We start from the raw sequence: 24,477 nt of genomic DNA on the forward strand, positions 1-24,477 counted from the left end.
AGGTCCTGTGCCAGAAAAAAAGACCTAAACATCCTGCGCAGCATGACCGGGAGTGACGGAGCACCTGAGGGGTCGCTCTCCACTGTGACACGGCGGCGTGACGCTGCAGAGGTCACACTGCAGAGTCCTAAACACGCACCAGAGACGATAACCTTGGTCCAACTCCACACCCAGCTTCCGTTGATCAGACAGGAAAAAGACAGAAACCAAAGAGTTATGTACGTTCTAACATCAGACCAGCCAAGAGACGACCGTTTCAATTCCAAACTTGCTCCCATCAACAGATTGATTTATGGTAAAAATACACAAAATCCAGTATTTAACCAAAGTACTGTGTGACTGCATGGTGTGAGCAATCAGTGTGTGACTGTAGATTTGAAGAGTGAATTGCTTATATATTTGGATGTGAAAGACCAACACGATCTCTGGTTAAATACTAATCACGACCAACATTTCCATACAAGAATGTCTATAATGTCATGGTTATTGTTTATATATTACTGATGTCATTTAATGTAATACCCATTAATGTTAATGTGCTTTTTTTGGTACAACAGTTGCATTACTATCCAGCAGCAACAACTCAAAGTTCTCCATTGTGGGACAAATAACAGAATTTAAAGCTAGGGTTGGCGATCTGAATGAGATACATTTTTTTAAATACTGGTTAAAATGATCTTTATGACCCGATGGGAAACAATTCATAGCGTGTTCTTAAAGTAGTTTGGAAAATATCCGCTATCTACAACAGGAGTAAAACGGGAAAAACAGCAACCAATAGTCTTGACGGGACACCTTTTTTTAAACCAATCAAATCCCTTCACCGTTCGACCTGCCCCCTGCGCGTACATGTCAATGGCGTGCACTGACCCTGGTTCAGTGCGCGCGTAGAAGGACGGAGCGTCGTTGCAGAATGGCGGAGAAGAATGTTTGGGGCTTTACTTACCGGTGAGTGCGCCATACTTGGCATAGTGCAAATAAAGAAAAACTAAGAAACGAAGCACTGAGGACAGGTTACGCCAGGGACGCACTGGACGCGGAAGTGCTGCGCGCACCGCGCGCGTGTCTCCGCGTCTCCGCTCCCAACGGAGCTCCTCCAATGGGGTGGGAGCTGGGCGGAGCCTTGGGGAGATGCTACATTCGTGCTACATGCTAGTTTTCCAAGATCGCCAACCCTAGCTTTAATCTTTGACACCTTTTTTCCTGTCAGCTGATCAAATAACTGTACCCCCGCTCCAAAAATAAATGAATACATACGTACATACATACATACATACATACATACATACATACATACATACATACATACATACACACATACATACATACATACATACATACACACATACATACACACATACATGCATGCATGCATACATAAATCACACCCTCAGCATAAATATACATATGACTAGAGCAACTAAATGAAAACATCTAAATTTGTTACTGATCATGGTAAGTCCTTCTCCTTCGTCGAGCAGCCTTCAATCAAAAGGCTCATTTAAAAACACATGGAGTAATTTTTTTGTTTGTAATTCAAGACTTTAAGATTACTGTGGGTTTTCAGTGTCTTTAGTCAAAGGAAATATTTCTTGAAAAGAAACAAACTGAGCAAATGACAGATCTCCTTTACTTTCTTCTCTTTATTTATATTTTTGAAGTAATTCTAAAGTTATCAAAAGTAGATAAATGGATAATTACAGTACCTTGCTGGTTACAATTCTCAACAGGTAACTTGTAATTGTAACCCTACAAACCCTGCTCTTCTATTTAGTTGTTGTTTCCCTGACTCTGCCTCTTCCTTAGTCTTTCAGTGAACTTCGCTGTGGATTAGTTGGAGTCTTCATCTTGAAAAAAGTTTGCCTTCATTGTTTCATCCCATGCCTGATTCTTTTCTTGGTTATTTCAGAATAATTGCGTTCATTCTGTTAAACTGATCTGACTGACGGACTTGGAAAAATTCAACAAACGCTGAATGACCATCTTGTCCACACAGCCTGGAGGACGTTGTCAGGTGCTGCACACTCCTGCTGCGCAGCAACAAACACCCTCTTAGATGTGGCGTTGCATAACGACGCCCGTCCACACTTAGCTGATTTAACACAGCGATTATACCCCAACATATTCAAGCTAGCCACATTGATCTAAATGTCAGCTTTACTTATCCCACAGCCGTTTATTTGATGTGTTGTGTTGCCTCTGCATCCCGCCATGCTCGCGTTCTCTTTTAAACTGCTAATAGGAAGCTTTTCTCCAGAGAAATAAAACACAGACTGGCTGTACTAATGTATGTATTCAACATTCATTCTAGTGTAACATGTAATTTTGCAAATGTGCACTTAAAATGAGAATAACCACACGGGAGCCTAAAGGGTTTCACATTTAATGATATTCACTGTTTGAGTGAATTTGTGTGAGTAGTAGTAGTAGTCGCTCTCTCACCTCCGCTGGTAAATCAACCATTCAGTCAAGCGTCTGCATTTTGATGTGTAAGTGAAGAAAGAAAGTGCTGGCATTGCACTGGGAGTTAAAACCCTTCCCGATTGTATGTTCGGGTCTTGTGGGTTCAGATACCAACAGCGGGAAAGGTGAGGCAGGTACAATACGGGAGAAGAGAAGTGACGCTCCTTCACAGCCAGCAGATTAGTTAAAGCTATTCTTAGAAGACCGGCTCTTAACATGCAGCCGAGCACACGAGAGGGGAATTCTCAGGAGATGACATGGGGACCAGAGGAGGGGGGAAAAAAGTACATGGTATCAAGGGAGAGGTTAAATCACAAGCTTTTTATGAATCATTCTGAGAAACTGGAGGGAGATGACGCTGACGGGTGACAGTTCAGTAAAAACATGCAGCATTCACTCACACACAGACACTATACAATGTATTTGCTGTGTATATAAATGTAATTTTATCCTGTGATTTAGATTCTCTTTATGTCAACATGTTAACAACTTGCTAGTTAATGCATAGACTGCAAAAAAAAAAAAAAAACGCTTTTAATGAACTTTTTGGTGGTCATACTGTTTGTGGCATGAACAAATGATGGTGAGTTAATGTGACCAGGTCTGGATGGAGTTAGTCACATCAAATAACTGCCTTGTGCTGCATAACTGAGTGGAACTGATCTAGAGACTTCTATACCACTTTGTTCAGCTTGCAGTCTCGTCAGTGTTTTGACCTGCCTTTGGATTTTCCCCTTTGGACACCTCTGCTGGTGCTCCTGGGTACGTGGTGTATTGGACCGTGTTTTCAACCCTGACTCCGTTCCTGGTTTGTGTTTTGGACATTTGCTTTGGACTCTGTTAACGCTTGTTAACCGGTGCGAGTTTTGCTTTTGGGTTCACCATGATCTGTGACCGTCAGTCAGACTGCAGCCAACATCTACTGTGAAAACATCTACTGTCTATTTAAGAATCATCAATTACCTTTAAACACACATTTTAGTTAGTTGGACAAAACAAACTTTGCAACATTCATTGAATTGTCTTTAGTGTTTGATCATTGCAGCATGAAAAAAACAATCCTCTTGGTGATTCTCTTGTTATTCGTTCCCCCACATCAAACCATGCTGATTAATTTAGTATTAGCTATCCTCGACACAAGGAGCAATGTGTTTCGGATGGTTCCGGTGGTTCATTTATCTTCAGCCGCAGCTAAAGGATTCAATGGAGAGAAGCGGTGCAAAAAGTTTAAACTAAAACACTTAATCACGGCCAGAAAAAAAGACACAGTCGATATGTCCATAAGTTTCACAAAGGAGAAATCCTGAAGGAAAAGTCTCCCCGAAACTCCTAGAAACTGTCCAAACAGCTTTATGTAAATAAAAAAAGGGGAAAAAAAGAGGCAAAGGTCTTTAGAGTCTCCAGTCAAACCAGTGCGAGTCTGTTGAACCTGATCCACAGTGGTGCTGGAACAATTATCTTTTTTCTCTGAAATTTTAATGTAATTTTATCAACAAATTGCACAGCTTAGCCACGGCAGTTTTCTACTTCTTTTTCCATTTGCATCTTCAGGCGGGGAAAACGTGATGATTTTTGCTTTTGTAGTTAAGAGAACGAGAGGACTGGAGGAGAGCAGGATCGATACCCTCCCTCTGTTGTTAAGATGTACGATACAAACATTGGCACCGGGAAGATAAATGACCAGAATCAGCTCTCTGACGGCCTCCTCTGGTCTGCAGGGGGGGAGGGGGAGGAAACTGTGCAGAGGGGAGTTAGAATTTCAGTGTTTTCTATTAGTGCTAAGTGACCAGAAACCAAATTACCAGAGCTTGAAGTGCTTTTCATTAGGATAGATTTGGAAAATATGCTGGTTTAGCTGCTGAGGTAAAAATCGATTCTCATGTATGCTTGTTAAATGTGAAGTTACAGCTCCAGAGCTGATGCAGGAAAAACGGCTCTCGAATTCACAGAAATTTTCTGTATTGCGGCACTTATCTTTGATGAACTCTTATGAGTACGCAACACAGGATTTAGAAATCGGTCAAAACCATAATAATAAGCATATTATTGTATTGGTAGAGTGCTAAAAAAACAATAAGCAAATGACATCACATTATTAGAAAAATTACAATAAAGATTAAATCAACTTTGTGTTCTGTCATAAATCAGTATAAAAGAGTTTTGCAATGAGTTCTTGTCAATCACTGTAAATCACAGAATAAAAAGTTAAACAGCTTGGCTTTGAACATAAATACAGCTTTTGATTTTGGTGCCATGAATTTGTTCTGGCATTCATATTAAGAAACTGAATCAAATTTTACCAAAGGACTACCAGCTAATATGTATTTTCTTTATGTGCAAAGTACATGTTCAGAAGGTTACTTTACCTTTTAAACAATGGAAATTGGAAAGACTGATCAAGTGTAACATTGAGTTTGAAACTAAAACACTGAACACAATGAACAAAGAAAGAAAATATTTAAATAGAAATATAATTCTCACTCATTTTGTTGGTAAGGTTTTAATGTAATTAAAGTTTTGTTTTTTTTACTCTTGTTTGTTTGTTTCACATTTTAGAAGACCGGATGTTTCTGTCAAACTCCTGACAGGAACACATTTGAGTAAAACAAATTGTCACTGTATTCAATTGTAATATTTCATTCATTGTAGATTGTTTACTTTTTATGTCTCCTTAAAAGAAGGGAAGCGCTGTGGAGCAGGCACAGTAACCGAACAGAGAAAGGAAATAGTTTCATTCAGGTGACATGTATCTGGCTGCTTCCTGGTAGAATTAATGCCAGCTACTCTTACTGCAACCTTTTCACAGCTATTTCCCCGCTTGTTTAAAGGTTTCCCATCTGCTCATGTCAGAAGGGTTTCCATGCTTTAATAACCGAGGAGTTGAGAAGGCATCGTGTTATGTGTCCTCTTTTCTGAGCCCCTTTCTCTCTTTCCCTCTCTCTCCCTCTGTCTCCCTCTCCCTCTCTCTCTCTCTCTCTCTCTCTCTCTCTCTCTCTCTCTCTCTCTCTCTCTCTCTCTGTCTCTCTCTCTCTCTCGCTGCATTATTAATACAATGCTTTCAATGAATTTCAAACAGCATGTGCCATACTTTGATGCTGGGGAGAGGCACGGGTGGTGAGAGGGTGAGAAGCATCCGCGGTAGCTCAGAGCACAACACACCGTCCTCTTTTGGGAAAGAAAAGTCTAATTTAAGGCCGGGCTTTGATGATATTCTGAATTTGAAAAAAAAAAAAAAGCTCAGCACTTGAAGTCTGAGATAAGTGTATTTAACAGAACAGGCTGTGTTTACCTGTCAAGCATACCACAAAGATACCTGGGTTTTCATTTGTCTGACAGGCAGAATGTGGAGCGACTTATCGAATTGCTCCGCAGCGTTTCCCGTGACTGAAACCCAGCTGAGCTGTCTTCCAGCTCCAAACAAAAAAAAAAAAAATCACACGCTGATAAGAGTCCTGTTTTGTTCTTCTCGTTTGCTAATCCCAGTTCAAAGACACAAACTGACTTTCCCCAGCAGCCTCCTGTAATGACCATGAAATTAGCTGGTTCCTGTTGGAGCTGCTTTTTGAAACATTTCTGTTGAGATGTGTTGTGGTTCCCAAAAAGTGGCGTGGCACCAGCTGACCGAGAGGTGCGCTTCATCAGCATGCTCCACAAACAGAACTGCCCCGGAGCCCCTCTGGTTGACTTATTCATGCTTGCTTTTTCAGTTGAAGGTTCGTAGCTTTGTTACCATAAGGAGAAGCATGTGTAACATTTCCATATCAGACAGTGTATTTACATTGCCTGACATGAAAATCATCAGTATCTTACAATACCCCTAGTTCAACTCTTGTTATGGCAGTCAATCTCTGTTGATGTATCTTAAATTACAAAATTGGCCATGGGGAAGTAACCTGTTCCAGGTTTTTGTTGTTTCTTTAAAACTGAAAGTTACAGAACTCATCAGCTTTCTGATATAAACACACCGCAATAACCGATTCTTCAGCAAACTATCAGGTGCTTCACAATCAATATTCCAAATTTTGAGTAGTCAAACATGACTTCTTCTATACCGAGGGGCAGAGATGTTTTTTAGCGCTGCTAGAATTGGCGTGTTAATGCAGATTGCTCCATCATCATGATTCATCCGAATAAAAGCACGAGTGACAGTAACTCTGCTTGGGTGAACTGCCCGAAAAACCGTCAGCTTGTGTCTTGATTGGCTTTTGTTCTGATGCATGTGACATGACACGCTCCTCTCAGAGTACCCCGCACACTGCAGGATTTCTACATGCAAATGTTCATTATTTATGCTCTGTCCTTCAGAGGGGATCGGACTGGACAAAATCACTGTAGACCACAGGAAAGTCGGACATGACGACTTTTGCAAACATCAGACGATTTCTCGCTTTGATCATGAGGGAGAGAGTGGTACAAAAATCGTCCCGATTATCCTTTAGTGTGTCCTGGCCTTTACTAACGCATGGACACCTCTCACAGAAGCACCAGGTACAGACGACTGATGGACAGATAAATCTACTGACCCAGAGTCACTGATCCGTTGAGAAAATGAAGTGATCATAGTTCATTTCTTCCTGTGTGCTTTTCCGTCTGTAACAGGCTGGTTTTCAGTGTCAAGCTGGTTGATACAGTCATAACAGCATTCTCAGTCAATAATTCATCACACTCAGGAGAGTTTGTGATCAACAATCAATATTTCAGGCACTAAATGGTCCCTGAGCAGTTTGGAAACGTCCCTTAATAAGTTTTATTCACGCGTAGCAAAACATGACGACCAACAAAATTGGAGTTACAAGGTTTGGTAACACTTTACTTGAAGCCCCCCTGCATAACACATAATAAGTACATTCATAAAGCATTATAATGCCATTATAACATGTGTAGCTATAGTTATAAACATTCATAGATGATCACAATGCCAGGACCTAACCCTAACCCTAACCCTAACCTTAATCCTATGCTGTATACTGCTGTATAGTGAGTTATAAAGCATTTTGATCATGTATTAGTGTTTATAACTACTTATAATGTGTTATAAAGAGGGGCTTCAAGTAAAGTGTTACCCAAGGTTTTAACATGATGCTCAGGGGCACCATGAGGACGATCTGCCACCCCCCCCCCACCCCCCACCCCCACCCCCCCGAGACGGTGCCGCTGTAGATGTACAGCGCAACGCCGCTCCGCCATGAGAATCATGTTATGCTCACAACAGGCTCGGCGGGGTTTAACAGGTGACCGCTTGGCTAAAATTCAAGACGCAACTTGAGGTCATTGTGTTTATGGCAGGAGGGCTCAGCTCGGTGCCGGGGTGATGAGAAACTATAACACCCCCCGGGGGCAGCAGGGAGAGGCGGAGGAGCCATTATGGCTGAGCAGCGCTGGAGCCGAGCCAAGTGTAAATTGCAATAACAGCGGCTCCGTGAGTGAGATTACTGAGGGGGAGAGGGGCTATCCTCGCACACAGAGAACCCCACGCCTCGCACCGCTCACGCCGCCGGACAGATCAGTACACCTCGGGAAGCACGCATACTCACAGACACAGTTTGAGTGAGAGGGAAAAGCAAACCAATCGAGCAGAAAAGAAACAGTAATTACACAACGCTGACAAGGGAGCTGGAGAGAGGAGAGATACATAGTGTGCCACTCATTAATCATTAACAGACTCATGGGAACCCAAGGTCAGCAAACAGTGCTCTGATATGTTTTTGTTACACACGCACACACACACACACACACACACACACACACACACACACACACACACACACACACACACACACACTGTAGACACTGCCCACAAACTCTACAGTGGCTGCAGCAGAATGTGCCTGGAGGCTTTCAATTACTATAAGGGCAAAACACACACACACACACACACACACACACACACACACACACACACACACACACACACACACACACACACACACACACACACACACACACATACACACACACACACACACACACACACACACACACACACATACACACACACACACACAGACAGAGGAACTCGGAGTGAGTCAAGCAGAATAACAGAAGATATAGAAGCATACAGTGTAAGCACATTGCACATCAGAGAGATGTAAATATGTTTTTATGTGTGATTGGGCATTCATCAGGGGATGTGGAGGAAAGAGAGCGAGAGGGTTTTCAGAGAGAATCCTTTAAAACATCCTCCTCCTTTCATTCTGCTGAGAACACGCTTTTATTTTGCTCACTCTAACCCAAACTCTGTTATCCACCCTACAAAATGTGAAGCTGGAGGCACTTTGTACTTGACTCTTTGTCTGATTTTTTTTTTTTTTTTTAACATCTTGTTGAAAGATCGTGTAAATGAGAGTGAATGTCATTAAGCTCCTCGGTTTTCCTAGTTTTTAGAAGGAAAAAAAAAATCAGGATATCAAGGTTAACTAAAGGCTACAAATCAAATCTGCATTCACAGATAATCTTTACATGGCCTGAATAAAACACATCTCATAGAGCCTTACAGAAGTGTACTTATAGCACAGTTTAATGCAGTCCATTCAGGGCTATGCCTGTCATTACAACAAAAACCTTTAGGTGAAGAGGAAATTGTCGAGAAAAGTATGCTACTGGGCTATGCTGTGAAGAGTAAAACACTCATGCCCGTACGGTGAAGAGCTACACGCTTGACAGCCAATCAGAAAAGCAGCCCGGAGGGAAAAGTGCAAAAATAACTAAAAACTTCCAAACTACAACCAAGCATTGCCAATATCTTGCCACCTTTATGTGACCACGAGCAGAGACACCAGAGGCAGAGTTCAACTACTACTGGGAGAACCCAAAAATATTAGTCTTATCCTGCCTTTAAAATATATTTATCACCATTTTTACTCTGCTTCTTCTTTTGGCAAGAAGTTTTATCCTGAATAATTGAAAAACACTGTTGAGCGTGATGGTAATGAATACTTCACATTGGATGGATACTTCTGCAGACCAGGATGCCTGTTTGACATCGGGACATTCTTTCTTTCTAAACAAATGAACAACATAAAAATTATCAAAACTGAGACTTCAATCACGTGATTAAAGTACTTTCACAAGTTTTCCAGACTTAAGCTTTTCATTTTGTTTCATGATGGATCTAAGGAGATGATGTGGAGGGGTACATGTGGTGGAGAGAGCTGGTCTCCATGAATGCTGAATGTTCATCCTCAGCTGGGTGGAAGGCGTACCAGCGCTCTGATGACAGTCTGCACTGTTTTTGCTCTTAATCCTCTCGCCTCACTCTCCTCCTGCCTCTTCAGCTCCGCGGATATCAGCCGGCTCGTCCTCACTGTGCTGGTGTAGTGTGCATGTGGGGTTGTGTGTTACAGACCAGTCATCTGTATGAGCTCCATCGGCAGTTACATAAACCATACTGTCATAAAGACTACAGGGCATACTGAAGCACTGCCAAATCAGTGCGAGGTCAATAACTCCCCCCTGCTGCAGATTTTTTTGGGGTTTTCTTTCCGTTGTTGAGCAGCCAGTGCATGTCTGGTTAAAAGTGAAGAGGAAGTAGGAGGGTTTTTACTCTCGCAGTGCACCGCTGGGGTCAGTAATTACCATGAAACATAATCACTGAGTTTTGGTGGGTCATGTTTTTTCTCTGAAAAGACAGACAGGAATTTGACCGCAGTAATTAGCTCTTAAAAAAATGCATTTTTGGGCAATGGATAAGTGATTGAAATTCATCTCCATATCTATGCAGCTGACATTAATTGTAAAATGCAGCTTTGTGGACTATTAATAAAATAACATCACACTTCTAAATCATGACACTGGTTAGATTCTTCTGCAGTATGTGTCATGCTATAATTCTCTCACAGCTTCCTCACAAGTAGTGCAGCAACTAATTGGCTCTTGTTAATATTCAGTGTTGAGTTTGTGTGTGGAAATGGCAGGTTGACACCAGGTTTTATCGTTTACTGGGACAAAAAACACAAGACTCATTGGAGGTGACGATGTTGGTGATCGTTGTTTATCGAGCTGTTAATTCACAAACTAACTGCTCCACTGCTGTCTCTGTACGGCTGCCGATGTCGGCCCATCTAACCGCGGTGCACATATTCCCAGTGTGGGAGGTCTCGCTGTTTTGCCTCCTTTGTATTCTTCAGAGATTTTTGGCTGAGGGGAGCTTTTGGTGAAATTACGAGTGTAAGCAAAAAGCAGGCCAGCTGTCACGAACTGAGCTGTTTGGTCTCTGTAAAGAGCTCTGATCAGAAAAGCACTGACTCATAAACTTCAGAGTTTAATTTTTCTTTAAATCTCACTTTATTTTTGGAAGGTTTTTTTGTTTCACTGCAAACTTCACCGCTCGCATGATGTTGACTTCACCGAGCCAAGAAGTGCGAATGCCCTTGTGCCCCAAAGCAAATCACAGCCTCACAAATAACCTCCAGAAAAAGAAATCTTTTGTTTTCATCTTAATAAAGCCAGCGCACGGTGATTTCCACTGAGAGGCAAGGGGAGGGGAGTGAGTGGAAACAATGGAAAAAAATAAATCACAAAATTACATTTTCAAGCTCTCGTCTGTCGCACAACTTAATGAGCCCTGGAATTGGTGGGATTACATTTTTCTGTGTTTCTGTCATTAGCCTGGGTGTCGCCAGTCTCAGTGGATCAGTTTGATTCACTTTGGGATTGCACAGCGCGCGGCCGCAGAGCGAACTGCCGCGTCGAACGAAGCCAGTAAATAAATGAGGGGAACTCCCTGTGATCAGCTGGAGGTTTGTTTCAATCAGCCGTCTGATTTACCAAAGCTGTGCAGCGGCACGATGAAAAGTCTGCTCTCTGCTTCCATCAGTGTAAAAAGCACTCTGCAGATGAGGTGACGGGGCAACACTTGATTTAGCAGCATGGTCCTGAGCCTCATGGGACGCGGCTGAGGCCGACTTCTATCCCTGAGGTTTCAGAGAAGAATTCACCGAAGACTGGAGAACGTTTCAATCCATGCATTTATTCATCTACCATCACAGGAGTATCAGTTTTGTTTGTAGACTAAATGAAGCTGCATGGAACCCAAAACACACACTAATGAACATATTTAACTCGATATTTAGCATAGTGTGCAATTCTATTGCCCAAAAGTCTGGGAAAATGACCATCCCTCTACTGTGTTTCTTCATCAAACTTTAGAGTTGTTGTCAGAAATCCCAGCATACAATATGCAAATTGTGAAGGCTGCCAGTCCATCGGGAGTCCACGGAACTGGTGATTCATGCCAGTAAATCACTGTCAGGACAGAGGAACAAACATAACATAAGTGGAACCACTAGAGGAGTATTTTTAAACCGGTTGGGTAGCCTGGCAACAGGTCTGTCAAGAGACTGCATATGAAAAGAGAGACATTTCAGAGAGGTAGAGGTAAAGATGGTTTACCTGTCTGCAAATAAAGCCAAGTTTCGGGAAATATTTCAAATTAAAAAAATAACAAACATTATTTTATTTTATTTTATTTTATTTTAATGTGTTACTACCAACAAGTTTAAAATTATATTATTCACAAAATAGTTTCTTACTTTTGTTGTTGTGTAAGATATCTGTGTTCTGGTTTGTAATGAATGAATGAATGAATAAATAAATAAATAAATAAATAAATAAATAAATAAATAAATAAATAAAAAGGATTTGAAGGTTGTTGCATTATATAAAGATTTTTGGGGTTTTTTTTCTGACATCTACAGAAAATGCAATCAGGTTTATTTTGGATAAAAAAGAAATAAGATGGTTGGACGTCACTGGAGTGTTTTGATTGTTTTTGTGGGCTTCTTCAGCGCCATTGAAAGGGAGATTGAAATCACCTGTGCGTTGATCACTGGGCTCTGTCTGAGTGGCCGGCCAATCAGGATTACGGGGTATAAAGGGACAGGTGATTTTTCTTTTGTCTTTGCAGGGGCTGCGAGAAAGGCATTGTTGAGTTGAATGTTTTATTCCTGCTTTACTATCAGAAAATCCAGAGTCTGTTTATTTCACTTATTTGAGATTCAGCAAATATTGACTGACTCCAGAAAGGCTCAATCTATGTAGTATGCCCCTCGGAGTTTTATCCTACTTTAACACATCAGCCTTTATTTTTTTCCTTTAGACAGAAAAAAGCCAACACATATTCAAAAAGGTTTTAGTTTCCAGGATTTACTAAATATCAAAGGATCTCTCTTTTTAAAGCAGATAAGACTGAATAAATCAGTATTGTTCATCCCAGAAGCATCTCAGCTAGTTTATCTGTGGTAGCTAATTCATAAGCAAGGCAGGCATAATGTGATGATTGATGTTTTGGCTCCGGTTGCTTGGCCTGGCTCGCCAACAGCGAGCGTTTTGGCCAGAGGAGCTAAGACCCAGAGAGACGGGCTAGTTTACAGGCGGGCCGACCTGTTGGCCAACGACTCCGTTTTTCCGAGCCACGCGTCCATCCGCTAGCGTGGCCACGTGACACAGCGAGCGCTTACTACACCACCAGGCGACCTAGATAGCACTTCAGTCAGTGTGCTTTAATGGGCCAGGCGGCAGGAGAGCAGCTCCGCAAATGAACTGAGAAAAGCAAGGTGTTCAAATTAAGACCCTAATTATGTGGAATGATGAATCTGTCCTCTGCTTGTGGCATCCCACCAGACACTGTCGGTTAGAAGCGTCCGGTAGAATATCTTCCCGGCAAAGGTAGTTTTTGATGTGATGATAATGAGAGGAATCGGTTCAGAGTTTAAACACTGTTCAGCAGAGTTGGGTGGATTCCTAAACACTGCACATTTAGAGAGGCGCTGCTTTGTAAATGCAATCGCGGCAGCATGGTGGATGAAAAACAAGTGTGAGGAAGAGGGAAAATAATTAAATGACACTGCTCATTTGTTTTTGAGGTTATTTTGAGACTTGGCAGCTTGCTCTGTCCAAGAGTTTCCTGCCATACTCGATGGACATTACGAATTTACAAAAAAGTAAAAGTAGGCCATGAACAATTCAAGCAGAAAGAACATACGGCCGAGCTGCCTCTTTGCTCCGTTCTTCGACTTTAGGGCAGAGGCAGATGAGTCGCTGGTCTTCTAGTAAAAGAAAAAGCCGCACAAACAACTGATGGAGGACCGAGAGCAGATTGAAAAGGGTTGGGAACATTTCTCTGGAGAGGGACAACCAAAGGCTGTGGGATGCCAGGAAACCAAACACTCCAAATTTCTTTCCCCACATTTCATTCTGGACAAATAAAACACTTCCTGAAAAGCTGCTGTAAATTTGTGGTGAAATCTGCAGAGACCATGTGTTGACTTGTGTCTGCTCAGATGAGAGGGGTTTGAACAGATTTGTTTTGAGGCTGTGAGAGGGAAGACCTCCAGGCTGTGGAGTAAACACCATTCCACTGCTTACAGCCCAGAGCAATCGTGTTTTTTAACTCACGGGCTGCCATATTTAGGTTCAATTGACCAAATCTGTGATGCCTTGTCACTGTTTACTGCATGCTTTTGTATTTATTTATAGAAAATGGCCTCAGACCTTGTGATTTATTTGCATTCTGGTCTCAAAATCCAGCAGCATAAACAGGAGCACATGGATGCATTGGGCACTCAGCAGGCAGGTCAATCCTGAATGAATCAACTGCAGAGATGCTCGATGACAGACGTTCACTGCCAGCTCCTGATTTATCCCAGCATGTCAAGTAAATCTATGTTCCCCCTCAACATCCAATACAGATCTCCCATTGCTGCCAGCTTGCCTTATCTGTAGCTATCATTAAGTCTGAAGGGATGTTTATTCTGAGGAGCAGAGTTTCTGTGAAATAATTGACAAAGAAGCACATAAGTTTGGCTCAATTTAGTCTGGAACTGATAAACCTTGCAAGTCCGACCAGAAACTGTCCAGATCTTCTGTGTGTGTGATCAATATAGAGATTCTGCCAAGCGGCTGCTGAGGAAAACCTATTAACATCAGTTCTGTAGTTCAATAAATCAGGAAGACCACGACATAGGTAAATGAGGTTTGAACTCTTCTAACCAAAAAGTCACATCTGTTTGTTTTAATAAGATTAGAAGACAGCAGAAAACTATGGTGGCTAATATCAATAATTTCTTCACTTTATCACTATGGTAGTATGTTTACCATTTCATCCATCTATCACTTTGCTAACAGTTCAGATAAATCTGAGTTGTAAAAACTTTTACAAGAAAGGTCTGAGAAAGGACTGCAGTACTCAGAGACGGGTAGAAAGGAAAATATTATTTATATTAGCAAAGGGTGCCGTTTTTCTTTTCTTACAAAGTGTTGAATTTTTGATGTGGTGTGTCTGAGAAAAGCTGAAATAAAAAGCCAGAGCTCTCCTTCTCGATGGAGCAACAATGGGAATTTGATGCTTAGCAATGGACATTAAAACATTGTTGAAAATTAATGCAACATATCTGTGTTTGAAGGATCATAATATATTGTGTTACACAGGGCGTGATTTCCTGGTTCTAGTCGCAGTAGGCAGTACGATACACTTGGCAACGAGAAATAATAATAATACATTGCAATGGGATAAAATACATGACAGAATGTATCAGAAGGCAGATTAGTATTACAGATGATACATTTTTCAAACTGCACAGACCAGAAGATCACTGCTAACCTTCAGAAGACACTGTGCTTTCTTTGAGATATGCACGCAATAACAACACGGCAGACGTGACCTCGGCTCGAGCGCACGCTGTTCTGAACAAAAGGTCCTCTTCGGAGACGTAGGCGCTCCGCCGTTCGTGAGCGTAACAGCCGGCTCCCGAGATCACACCAGCTGTTCTACAACACAGGTGTCTGCTCGTGGTTGTCAGAGCATCCCACAACCTCAGGAGCAGAGGAAGGGAGAAGTCGGCCGCTTCCTGCGGTAGAAACCATGTGAACCACAATAACTGGCTTCTTGCACCTGTTAGGTTTGATTTTAAGGAAATATTGTTTTGGATCGAGTTCACCACACAGCGCTGATTTCTTGCGCATGCGTGCGTGCGCACGCGCGTGTGTGTGCATGAGTACGTGTGTGTGTGCGCGTGCGTGTGTGGTGCATACTGTTTGATGGCGCGGTTTTTATTCTTTTTGTTTTTATGACTGTTTTTAATGTTCAGCACTTTGCGTTGTTTTTATTAATATGAAAAGTGCTATATAAATAAAATCTGATTTGATTTGATTTGATTCTTCCTTTTGATGTGTGTATTCTGTGGCTTTTGTCTCCAATGTGCTTTCTAAAAAGGATTTCACTAAAGGATTACATGCACGATACAAGTGTCCTGAGATCATTTCCAAAGCAGGTGTCAGTCTGATTCCACACAACCCCTGATGCAGTCTAATTAAAGTCTCAACCAGGGTGTGATTTTCCGAGGGGCGGGCTGCATCTGCTGTCATGCATCCCCCGTTATGCTCAATTATTTTCAACACAGGAGGAGAAGGATAAAATCTATCTCAGTCTGATTCAAGTTATTTCACCTGCAGATCGGCAAAAGTGCTATTCTAATATCCAAGTAAAGTCGATTTGCCAGCTCTAATGTAAATAAAGTTCATTAAGTATCGCTCTTCCTGCCTGCTTTATCCTGAATTGCATTATGGGGTCGACCCAAACAGTCTGTCACAGACATGGGAACCACTGTCACTCTGCTGTCCGTTCAGCAATTTTTGCTGCTTTAATTGACAGGAGAAACACACCACGTATGTGCAGACAGTCCTTTACAGCTGCAAGACAAATCCATACAAAAAATATTAGTAGAAAATGGAAGTTAAATAAACCCTATCTGGAGCATCAAAGGGAATCCTGCGCCCACAAGCGTTTCAGGTTTCACTGCATTGCCAAAGAATAAAACAACTTCATTATTCATGCGCCTCGAACGGCTGTATGTTCAGATACTAAACTGTGTGTCTTACAGCCACGAGCTCAATTTTATGTCGGCCCCCCGGTTCATTAGATTGGTCCACAGACCCCTGCAGTCCCCGAAGTGTTCCTTCTCGGCGTCACGCCCGCTGCGTGTGACGCCGTAATGATTTTGTGGGAGGTAAATGTGCAGCTTGCAGCAGTAATGTCGCTCTGCTAATTCAGCCCTTCCCCTCCCGCTCAGCTCACGAGGGTGAGTGACTGAAATATAGACAGCAGCGTGCGAATGCAAGGAGCGCCGATGCTGAGTCGACGGGAATGTGTGATTTACATGACGGTGGAGTCAAGGAGGGCAAACACTGTTGCGGCCTTTTAAACATTCTTCACGCTGTCTAACATTTAGAGGCACATTTAATTGTAGTCAAACTTTATGTGAATCCCGCATATGGTTTTTTCTTTCCTACTTATATCCATTATATTTTTTTAGTCCTGTTAAAAGCAGAGAAGTTCTTTTTTTTTTTTTGCACACAGTTTAATCTGACAGTAACTCATCCATCAGCGGCAGCATGAAGCCACCGCTGGAAAGTCATTCCAAAGCAACAGGCTTCATAAAGATGTCACTTTATTTTATCGACTCATTTCGCACGGCGCAGTAGCCGCCCATGAAATCTAGGAACAGGACACCATTGGCCCCTGTGTACACAGCTGGTGAATTTATGGCCGTATACTAATCAGACAACAGCCACACGCACATTTACAAAAACTGTTTTCATCCCAGTCACTTAACCGCCCGGTATGGAGCAGCTTCACTGCACATTCGGCACCAATCCCGGTGATTTATGGCGCTGCCGTTGAGCAAATTGCCATCCACATCTTCTTTGCTGTTGATAAAGATTGTGTTTGCTGATGGAGTGTTTGTTGATTACACTCACAAGGGAAGCTAAACCTGATATGAATCAAGAAGCAGATACGAAACGGACTAATGGAATTAGTGTCCTGGCACGAGAGTTTCACAACGAAATTAACAGAATTTAACTGATTATCGCACATTTTCATCCAAGCATTTGTAATTGAATGGATTTCACTGAGTCGCCGTTGTCTGCGCTGCACAGCGCCTTCGGTGGCTTCAGTCTGCTCACGGCTGTCACAGCGATCGTTCTTCTCCCAAGCTACATTACTGTTGGAGGGTTTTCTTTTCATCAACTTGAAAAGCAACTGACACGAGTGGAAAGGTTCAGTAAGACTAGAAAGAAACAAGAAAATCCGAATATAACATGCTTGAAAAAGGAGTGAGAAGAAGCATAGCCTGATCTGCTAAGGGGGATGAGGTCAATCTATCCTGTATCTGGTCTTCATCCCCATTTCTGACCTCAAGGGATGATGAAATCCGTCTCTAGAAACGTGACAAAAGCTTCCTCATCTGCGGACAGGAATCAACACATTAGACACACGACAAAACACATAAGATTTTTTAGGAAACCTGTTACAAAATGCGCAGGATACTGCAGACAGACTTGAAAAGAAAGTGTTGCAGAAAGGCCAGTGTGATTTACCAGACAGTGAAGGCATCAATCAGGCCCGACCACAAACATGGCTGAACCACAGAGTGAAGGACTGCTACAAGACAAACATCTGGTGACTTTAATGAAGACGTTCATTCGGTAGAGACAGGCTGACAATGATGAATCGCAACTGGAGGACGATCTCCAAGTCTGAATTTTAAGTCAGTTTACAAAACCAGTTCGACCGTCTGCACCATCAGGGTGAAAAACAATCTTTGGAAGCGCTCATCTGCCTGCTGGACTGGGCTCAAAAATCTGGCCAACAGTATTGTAGGTCACAACGCGGCTGATCAACACAATCCCCAGCAGTCCTAATCCAGCACAACAAGCTGTGAAACAGCTTAAAATGGGAATGTTGGGACAGATCGACTCCTGTTGTTCAATCTCAAGAAGAGACTATCTGGTCTTTGTTATGCATGAGTGCATATATAGGCAGAGAACAAATAACAAAAGAGACGAATAAAGTAATCTGAAGTAATTTATCACATCTACCTCTAATAAAGACCCACAATGAAATAGTTGCTATTATTTGCCTCTTCTTTAATTAACAAGCAGGAGCAGAAAATGCAGCTACTCTGACTGCAGTCACAAAGACAGATTTATAACCACGTTTGTTCCAGCATCTCACCGAGGCTCAGCGTCTGGTCTCTTGAGTAACCAAAAAACAATCCAAACTGAAGAGTGAGAGGGAGATGATGTGTGAACATGTCAGGCCAGCATCGCAGGAGACAAACGGAAGACGGGGAATAGCTGCCCCAAAAGCAGATTATTGCCTGCTTGTCAGATGCAATTACAGTTGCCATCCACAGTGAAAACTATGCTAACAGAAAACGTTACGTCAGGGGAAAGCCACTTGATCAAAGCCAGAGAGAAAGCTACTGTAGATGAGCGGTTTCATGAGCAAGACTTAAGCTCCCATTAGAAAAAAAACTGTGAAGCTGTGGGGAGACGCCTGAGTCATGCTGGCTAATAAAGCACTGACACCGCTGTTACGTCCCGAGTTGGGGTTATTTTCGTCAAAGTACTTAGAGGAATTACAATCTCTGCTTAAAGTGGATTAAACAGCTTTTCTTCTGTAATATTTATGTGTGCTGTCCATGGGCCGTTTCTTTCAGCCAAGTCCAGAGCAGCCTAAACACCGGGCGGGACTTCCGACTACGCTCTTCCTCATAATCAAAAAACTCATAACCTCTAAAAGAAGCGGGTACTTGTGGTAATGATCTGAAAGCTGATCGAGGCTAACTTTATGCTAATTTCTAATCAAGATAATTAGCATTTCTGCTCATTCCCAGCTGGGCCGACTTGCTCAAAAATGCTGCAGGCCACAGAAATTAATGGTGGGGAACCTCACATCAGCTGCGAAGCACACACACACACACACACACACACACACACACACACACACACACACATACACAAATGCAAACATCGATGGGAGGAACCAAAGTAAGATCAATAGCATCTAAGAATATTTTCAGCCTTATTTGAACCCTATCTTCAGACGGATCGCTGCTTCGTCACCACGGCTGACGGGGATGCAAAACTGCATTATTTGTAGAGCGAAGCGGAAGCTGCTTTGGCTTGAAGATGGCTCAGTTATGAGTCAGTGACTACAGCAACATAACAGCAAAATGGCCTTTCGCAGTTCAAAAATACCTGTGAGTCAACGGGAGTTCAAGCACCCTTGGAAATTGTTCCAAAAAAATGTGCATGAACTCTCCACAGTATTTTCTTTGTAGTTTCAGTTAAAAACACTCTCTGGCCTTCACACAAGCATCTGTGCTTATATCCACTTTCTTCATTTTAATGGGAAAAAGGGAGCTTTGTTGTCCATATAGACAATGTAGAAGTTTTTTTACAAGTAAAAGTTTAGCTTCTCTGCAGAAGGTTTCATTGTGATGTGCCTTTTTTAATTTGTTTCCTTAGTTTAATGGCTCTTCCAGATGGGAGAACATTTCAGCGTAGCAGAAGAAGCACAGGTGCTATCAAAGGATGCATCCCATTTCCCTTTACTGCATCCGCATTTCCTCCATTTGCATGTATGCCTTACATCTTACTCCTTCCCACCAGAGACATGTAAAGGAAGATGTGTGAGGAATGAGAAAAATGAGAACGCGTGTGTCATTGTTCATGTGTATCGCTCAAGTTTATTATGAGATTCTAACTCTGACTCTAGTTTCAGGCTCCTTGGCTTCCTGTCCTTGTGTTTGATGTGCGTTTCACTGGTTCTCCTGTGCTCCTTTCTCATTTAGTGACAGGGTGCTGAGGCAACTATCGCAATTTCCAGGTGGCTTCACAGTGTCACTTTTAGAAATGTGGGGTTTTGGTGATGGCCTCATGGTGGCACAACAGCAAGTTCAAGGTTTAGTTAAGAAATCTAATTTGAGTGAGGCTGTCGATGAAGACAATTTATCTTTGTAAAACTGGAAGATTGTGACGTTTGTCATGTAAATGTGTCAGAAACTGTTTTTGTAATGTACCTTATCTCCTCACTACAAATCAATCATTGCTCCTATAATTCTGATCGAACCATCTCAACCTCATCTCTCTCACTTTGTTTCCAAGCTGTCCAACATGAGCCGTCCCTCTGATGTACTCATTTGTGGTCACGCCCAGTAAAATCCTCAACATCCAAAGCAAGCGTCAGTGCAGCTGTCTCCAAATCATGCAATGTCTCAGCACTGTCCTGTAGACGTTCCCTTATAGTACTGTAATACATGTGATTTCCACATAAAATTTGTTCCGATGAGTGGAAAATAGTGTCACTGTCACTCTGGAAATGTTAAATGAAAAAAAAAAAAGAAAGTTCAGGTCTCACGAAGTGACGAACCAACTGTCATGACAGTTCGTCGATGTGTCAGGAGCTTAAGTTCATCTGTGCAGCTCACTGAAGTCATGAAGCGTCTGAGTCAGCCGTTTTCCACCATCTGACAGCTTTCAGTCTCTCTCGTCAGTTTGTAGTGGACGCGCTTGTTTCATTTGGTTTTTCACAGTTTTTTTTTTTTTTTTAAATAGGTGATTTTGTTGATTTCCGTTTCCACAAAGGGAAAAATCAACGATTTAAAAGGTGCAACAAGAAAAGATGTTGAGAGGTGATTCAGAGCAGGTGCATTAAGGAGGGAGTGAGCGAGGGCAGAGAGGGCGGTGGGGATGAGGGAGGGACCGCTGCAGTGCTGACCGCGGCCAGACTCATCCATCCTGGACATGCTGAGACGCTCGGCTTCATTTTCTGGCTTCAAGTCAACTTCATACAGCAAATGCGTTCATAACTTTGGCTGAAAACGGTCACACTCAGCACAGGGCTTGACAACACTTATAAACCAAGCACAAAAAAAACAGGTTTCACTCCAGTCACTGCCTCTTCGCCCTCCTGTTCCTCCTCATCCTCATACAAGCAGTGAAGTCACTCTCTTGAGACTTTCCTTAAACAGCAGGGAGCGGAGTCTTGACTTTCCACATTAACAAACAAAAGGTGATTTTGCTGCTGGTGTGTGGGATTAAATAATTCAGAAGCCGATCTCGCTGGTGTTGCGCATGCAGCCCGAATCTGTCCTCCGTCGAGGAAGTCTGAAAATAACTTATTATAAACAGCTTGCATGGGAGGAACGGTGAAGGCAGCCACCAATCCAGACGAAGGGATGAAGAAGCTTCAAACATCAGGATTAAACTCCTCTTGGAGCATTTTGACTTCATGTACGCAGCTATTCAGATAAAACAACCACATTTTCTTGTAAAATTAAAGTAAATAAGTCTTCTGAACTGAATTCTATGCAGACAAAAATAATAGAGGTTTTTTTTGGGGGGGTAATATAAAGCTGAACAGACAAGAATATATTAATATAATGAAACTACAAATACGACACTAGTAATAAACTTTAGTTATTAATTAAAATGCATTTTTGTCCTGTTTTATTTGATTTTTTGGTTTTTATAGCTGCAGACCTCACTCGGAGCGACTGAACTTGAGTTGTTGTGCCGATGCAGCAGAGAAGAGCGGCTCAAATAGTTTGACGTTCCACTGCTGACTGAGGACGTTTCAAACACTGACAGCAGCTTGAAACGTCACTTGAATGACAGCAAAAACTCACCTGACAAGCAAACAGAGAGTCGAAGAAAAACTTGAGAAGCATCAGCTTCTTCGAAGGTACCAATCACTTTGTAAATGTGTCTTTCAGGACAGCACTGCCCTTTGTGAGACATATAATCAGTATTTAAAGCCCAAACTCTCAACGTGGAAAATAAAAATGCTGACGGAAAACATTTATTTACATCCTTCACCTTCCAATTGGGAATACAGAAAGTGCTGAAGCGTCAGTGTCTCTGGGGTTGTGTACTGAGGGGAAATCTCACAGAAGCTGCAGGCTGAACCCTCAGTGACGCCGGAGCTCCAGTTCAGGGCGATACTGATGGGAATTTTGGAAAGGAAAATCTTACAGATAACGAAAACATGAAGCAAGAACAAAGGTTTGCATATGTAATCATATAATATGAGCTTTCACAAAGGAATGGAATTCGGCTATTATTATTGGTTGTCAAGTCCGATTTTATTTCACGCACCTTTTAAAATAATCCAGTGAACTGGATACTGTCCTGACATGTTTTAATGTAACGACCCATTCATTTTCCCATGACACATCTCTTAAGAAATGTTCTTCAAAATCATTTCTGCTCACAACTAAATTATATAAGAATCACAGGTAGATGACTAACCTGTCAAAGTACCTCAGCAGGTGCTCCCTCTATGACAATGCTTCAGTTACAAGCATTAATTGAGATTCAGAGTCAACAATAAAAGCAGAAACAACTCAAATGTGAAATACAAGAATATAAAATCCTCCTTCAAAAAACAAGCTATTTTTACCCTCCAACTCCCACTTTGAAATATCAGGAGCTGAAAACAGCTCCGTCTCTGTTGGGTTTGGGGTTATGGCTTTGGGGAAACCTCACAGCAGTTTTCCATTGCAAGCTGAACCCCCTGTGATGCTCGAGCTCTTTCTCTGTGGTGTTCATTACTCAGAGGCGAGCCTACAGTTTCAGTTGTTGGTTGCAATAAACTTAGCGCATACAAGAACTCCCATCCAAGCACAAGCTATAAAATAAATAATATCCCTATCCCTACAAACAGAAAATGCGTTAAACTGTGTCCCCGCTTCTCTCCGGGTAAAGAAGTAAAGACGTTGTACTTTCCACAACATTGTGCTTCTTGCAGTGGTCTAGCCGAGCATAGTTCACAGTAAAAGTGTGAACCACTGTAGTAGAAAATTCAGTGATATATCGTAATTCCCCGGTGACTTCGGGGAAAGTAGCCCACAGCAAACTTGATGCGCCCTGAAGCGGCTGCTCCCTCAGCCGCTGCCGCGCGGCGCGGCACACTCTGGCAGCGCAGCTGTGCAACATCTGACACCCAGTACTGAATCATATCCTCGCCGAAAGAGTAAATGTGGAGAAATATCCTCGTTTAACACAAATCCCCTTGTCAACAGCGGCTCGTTCGCCTGCGATAATCTCAAACGAACGACGCGCCGCTCTGCGCGCTCTCGAGGCGCCGCGCGTAATTTGGATCATTCCGGCGCATCTTTGGCTATTTTAAGGCATAAACCGGTCCTACCTCGCTCATGATGGACGGTGATGTCGATGCTTCCAGCAGATGAGTTGCCGAACAGGAAGTTTCAGCCACAGCGGTCTTTCTATGAGTGGCTCGCCGCGGACGGAGAAGCTTTATAAAGTGTTAAGCCCGGCTCCTCCGTGTCATCACGCCGCTAATAAACCAATAGGAGCGCCGTGGGCGAACGTGTCTCCCAAGTCACCACCCAACTTCTTCCAGCAATTCATACGCTGTGTAAGCCCCTTTTCACCGTGATCAGTCAAACGCAGTGACTCCCTCCTGTTGATGAACACCCGCTCTCAAAATGCCAGCTCAGGGGGACATCTCAAGAACCCATCATGTCATTAATAGGAATAGTTATTTCACAACTGCTTCTGTCCTTTGTCTTCCCTACCTGAGTGCGCGCTCGTGCGTGGGTGAGAGCATCCGAACAGTACATCTAACAGAAAAATGTCGTTTCTTTTTTTAAGTTTCCTTCATACGTATGTTGTAATTTATTAACGTGTTTTTTTCACGGTGGAGCAGCTACAGTATAACACAACGTCTTTACATCACATTTTGACATGTTTTTATACAGTGTTGCTCTGATGTTTGTGTGTCATTTCTCACATATTCGTTGCAGGATTAATTATGTCTCATAAAGGTTTACTGTGGCATAATGAGCTGATTGGATTTTCTGTGTCCAAAACAACAGCATGTTGAATTTATGGGATCAGACAGACTGAGCTGTGTGTGTGTGTGTGTGTGTGTGTGTGTGTGTGTGTGTGTGTGTGTGTGTGTGTGTGTGTGTCCAATTTCTTAGATGAGAGTGAAAGTGTTGGTGGTCTCAGAAATAATGCTGCTATTTCTGGTGGGCTTGTGTAATCCGTAAAGCTTCAATCGAACTGCAGGAAGTCCAATCCATCTCCCTCCTTTCATCTGCTTCAAGGTCCATTTCAATTAGCAGTCCTAATATATCGCTTGTCCTAAATCCATACATCCATTTGTAAAACCTGTTAAGGGATATGTTTTTGTAACTAGGCTTT

At 42.4% G+C, this 24,477-nt stretch overlaps 1 protein-coding gene across 1 annotated transcript in view; it reads right to left on the reverse strand.

Annotated features, from left to right (window-relative positions):
* pcp4b (Purkinje cell protein 4b) overlaps nucleotides 1–23,664 on the reverse strand; it is a 33,729-nt gene extending 10,065 nt beyond the window's left edge. Inside the window, exon 1 of the mRNA XM_030109269.1 lies at nucleotides 23,456–23,664. Coding sequence (XP_029965129.1) covers nucleotides 23,456–23,464 — 9 coding nt within the window. The 5' untranslated portion in view covers nucleotides 23,465–23,664. The remainder of the gene's footprint in view (nucleotides 1–23,455) is intronic.
* Nucleotides 23,665–24,477: the final 813 nt, after the last annotated feature.

The sequence above is a fragment of the Salarias fasciatus genome, chromosome 14 (genome assembly GCF_902148845.1).
Source record: "Salarias fasciatus chromosome 14, fSalaFa1.1, whole genome shotgun sequence".
Lineage (NCBI taxonomy): Eukaryota > Metazoa > Chordata > Actinopteri > Blenniiformes > Blenniidae > Salarias > Salarias fasciatus.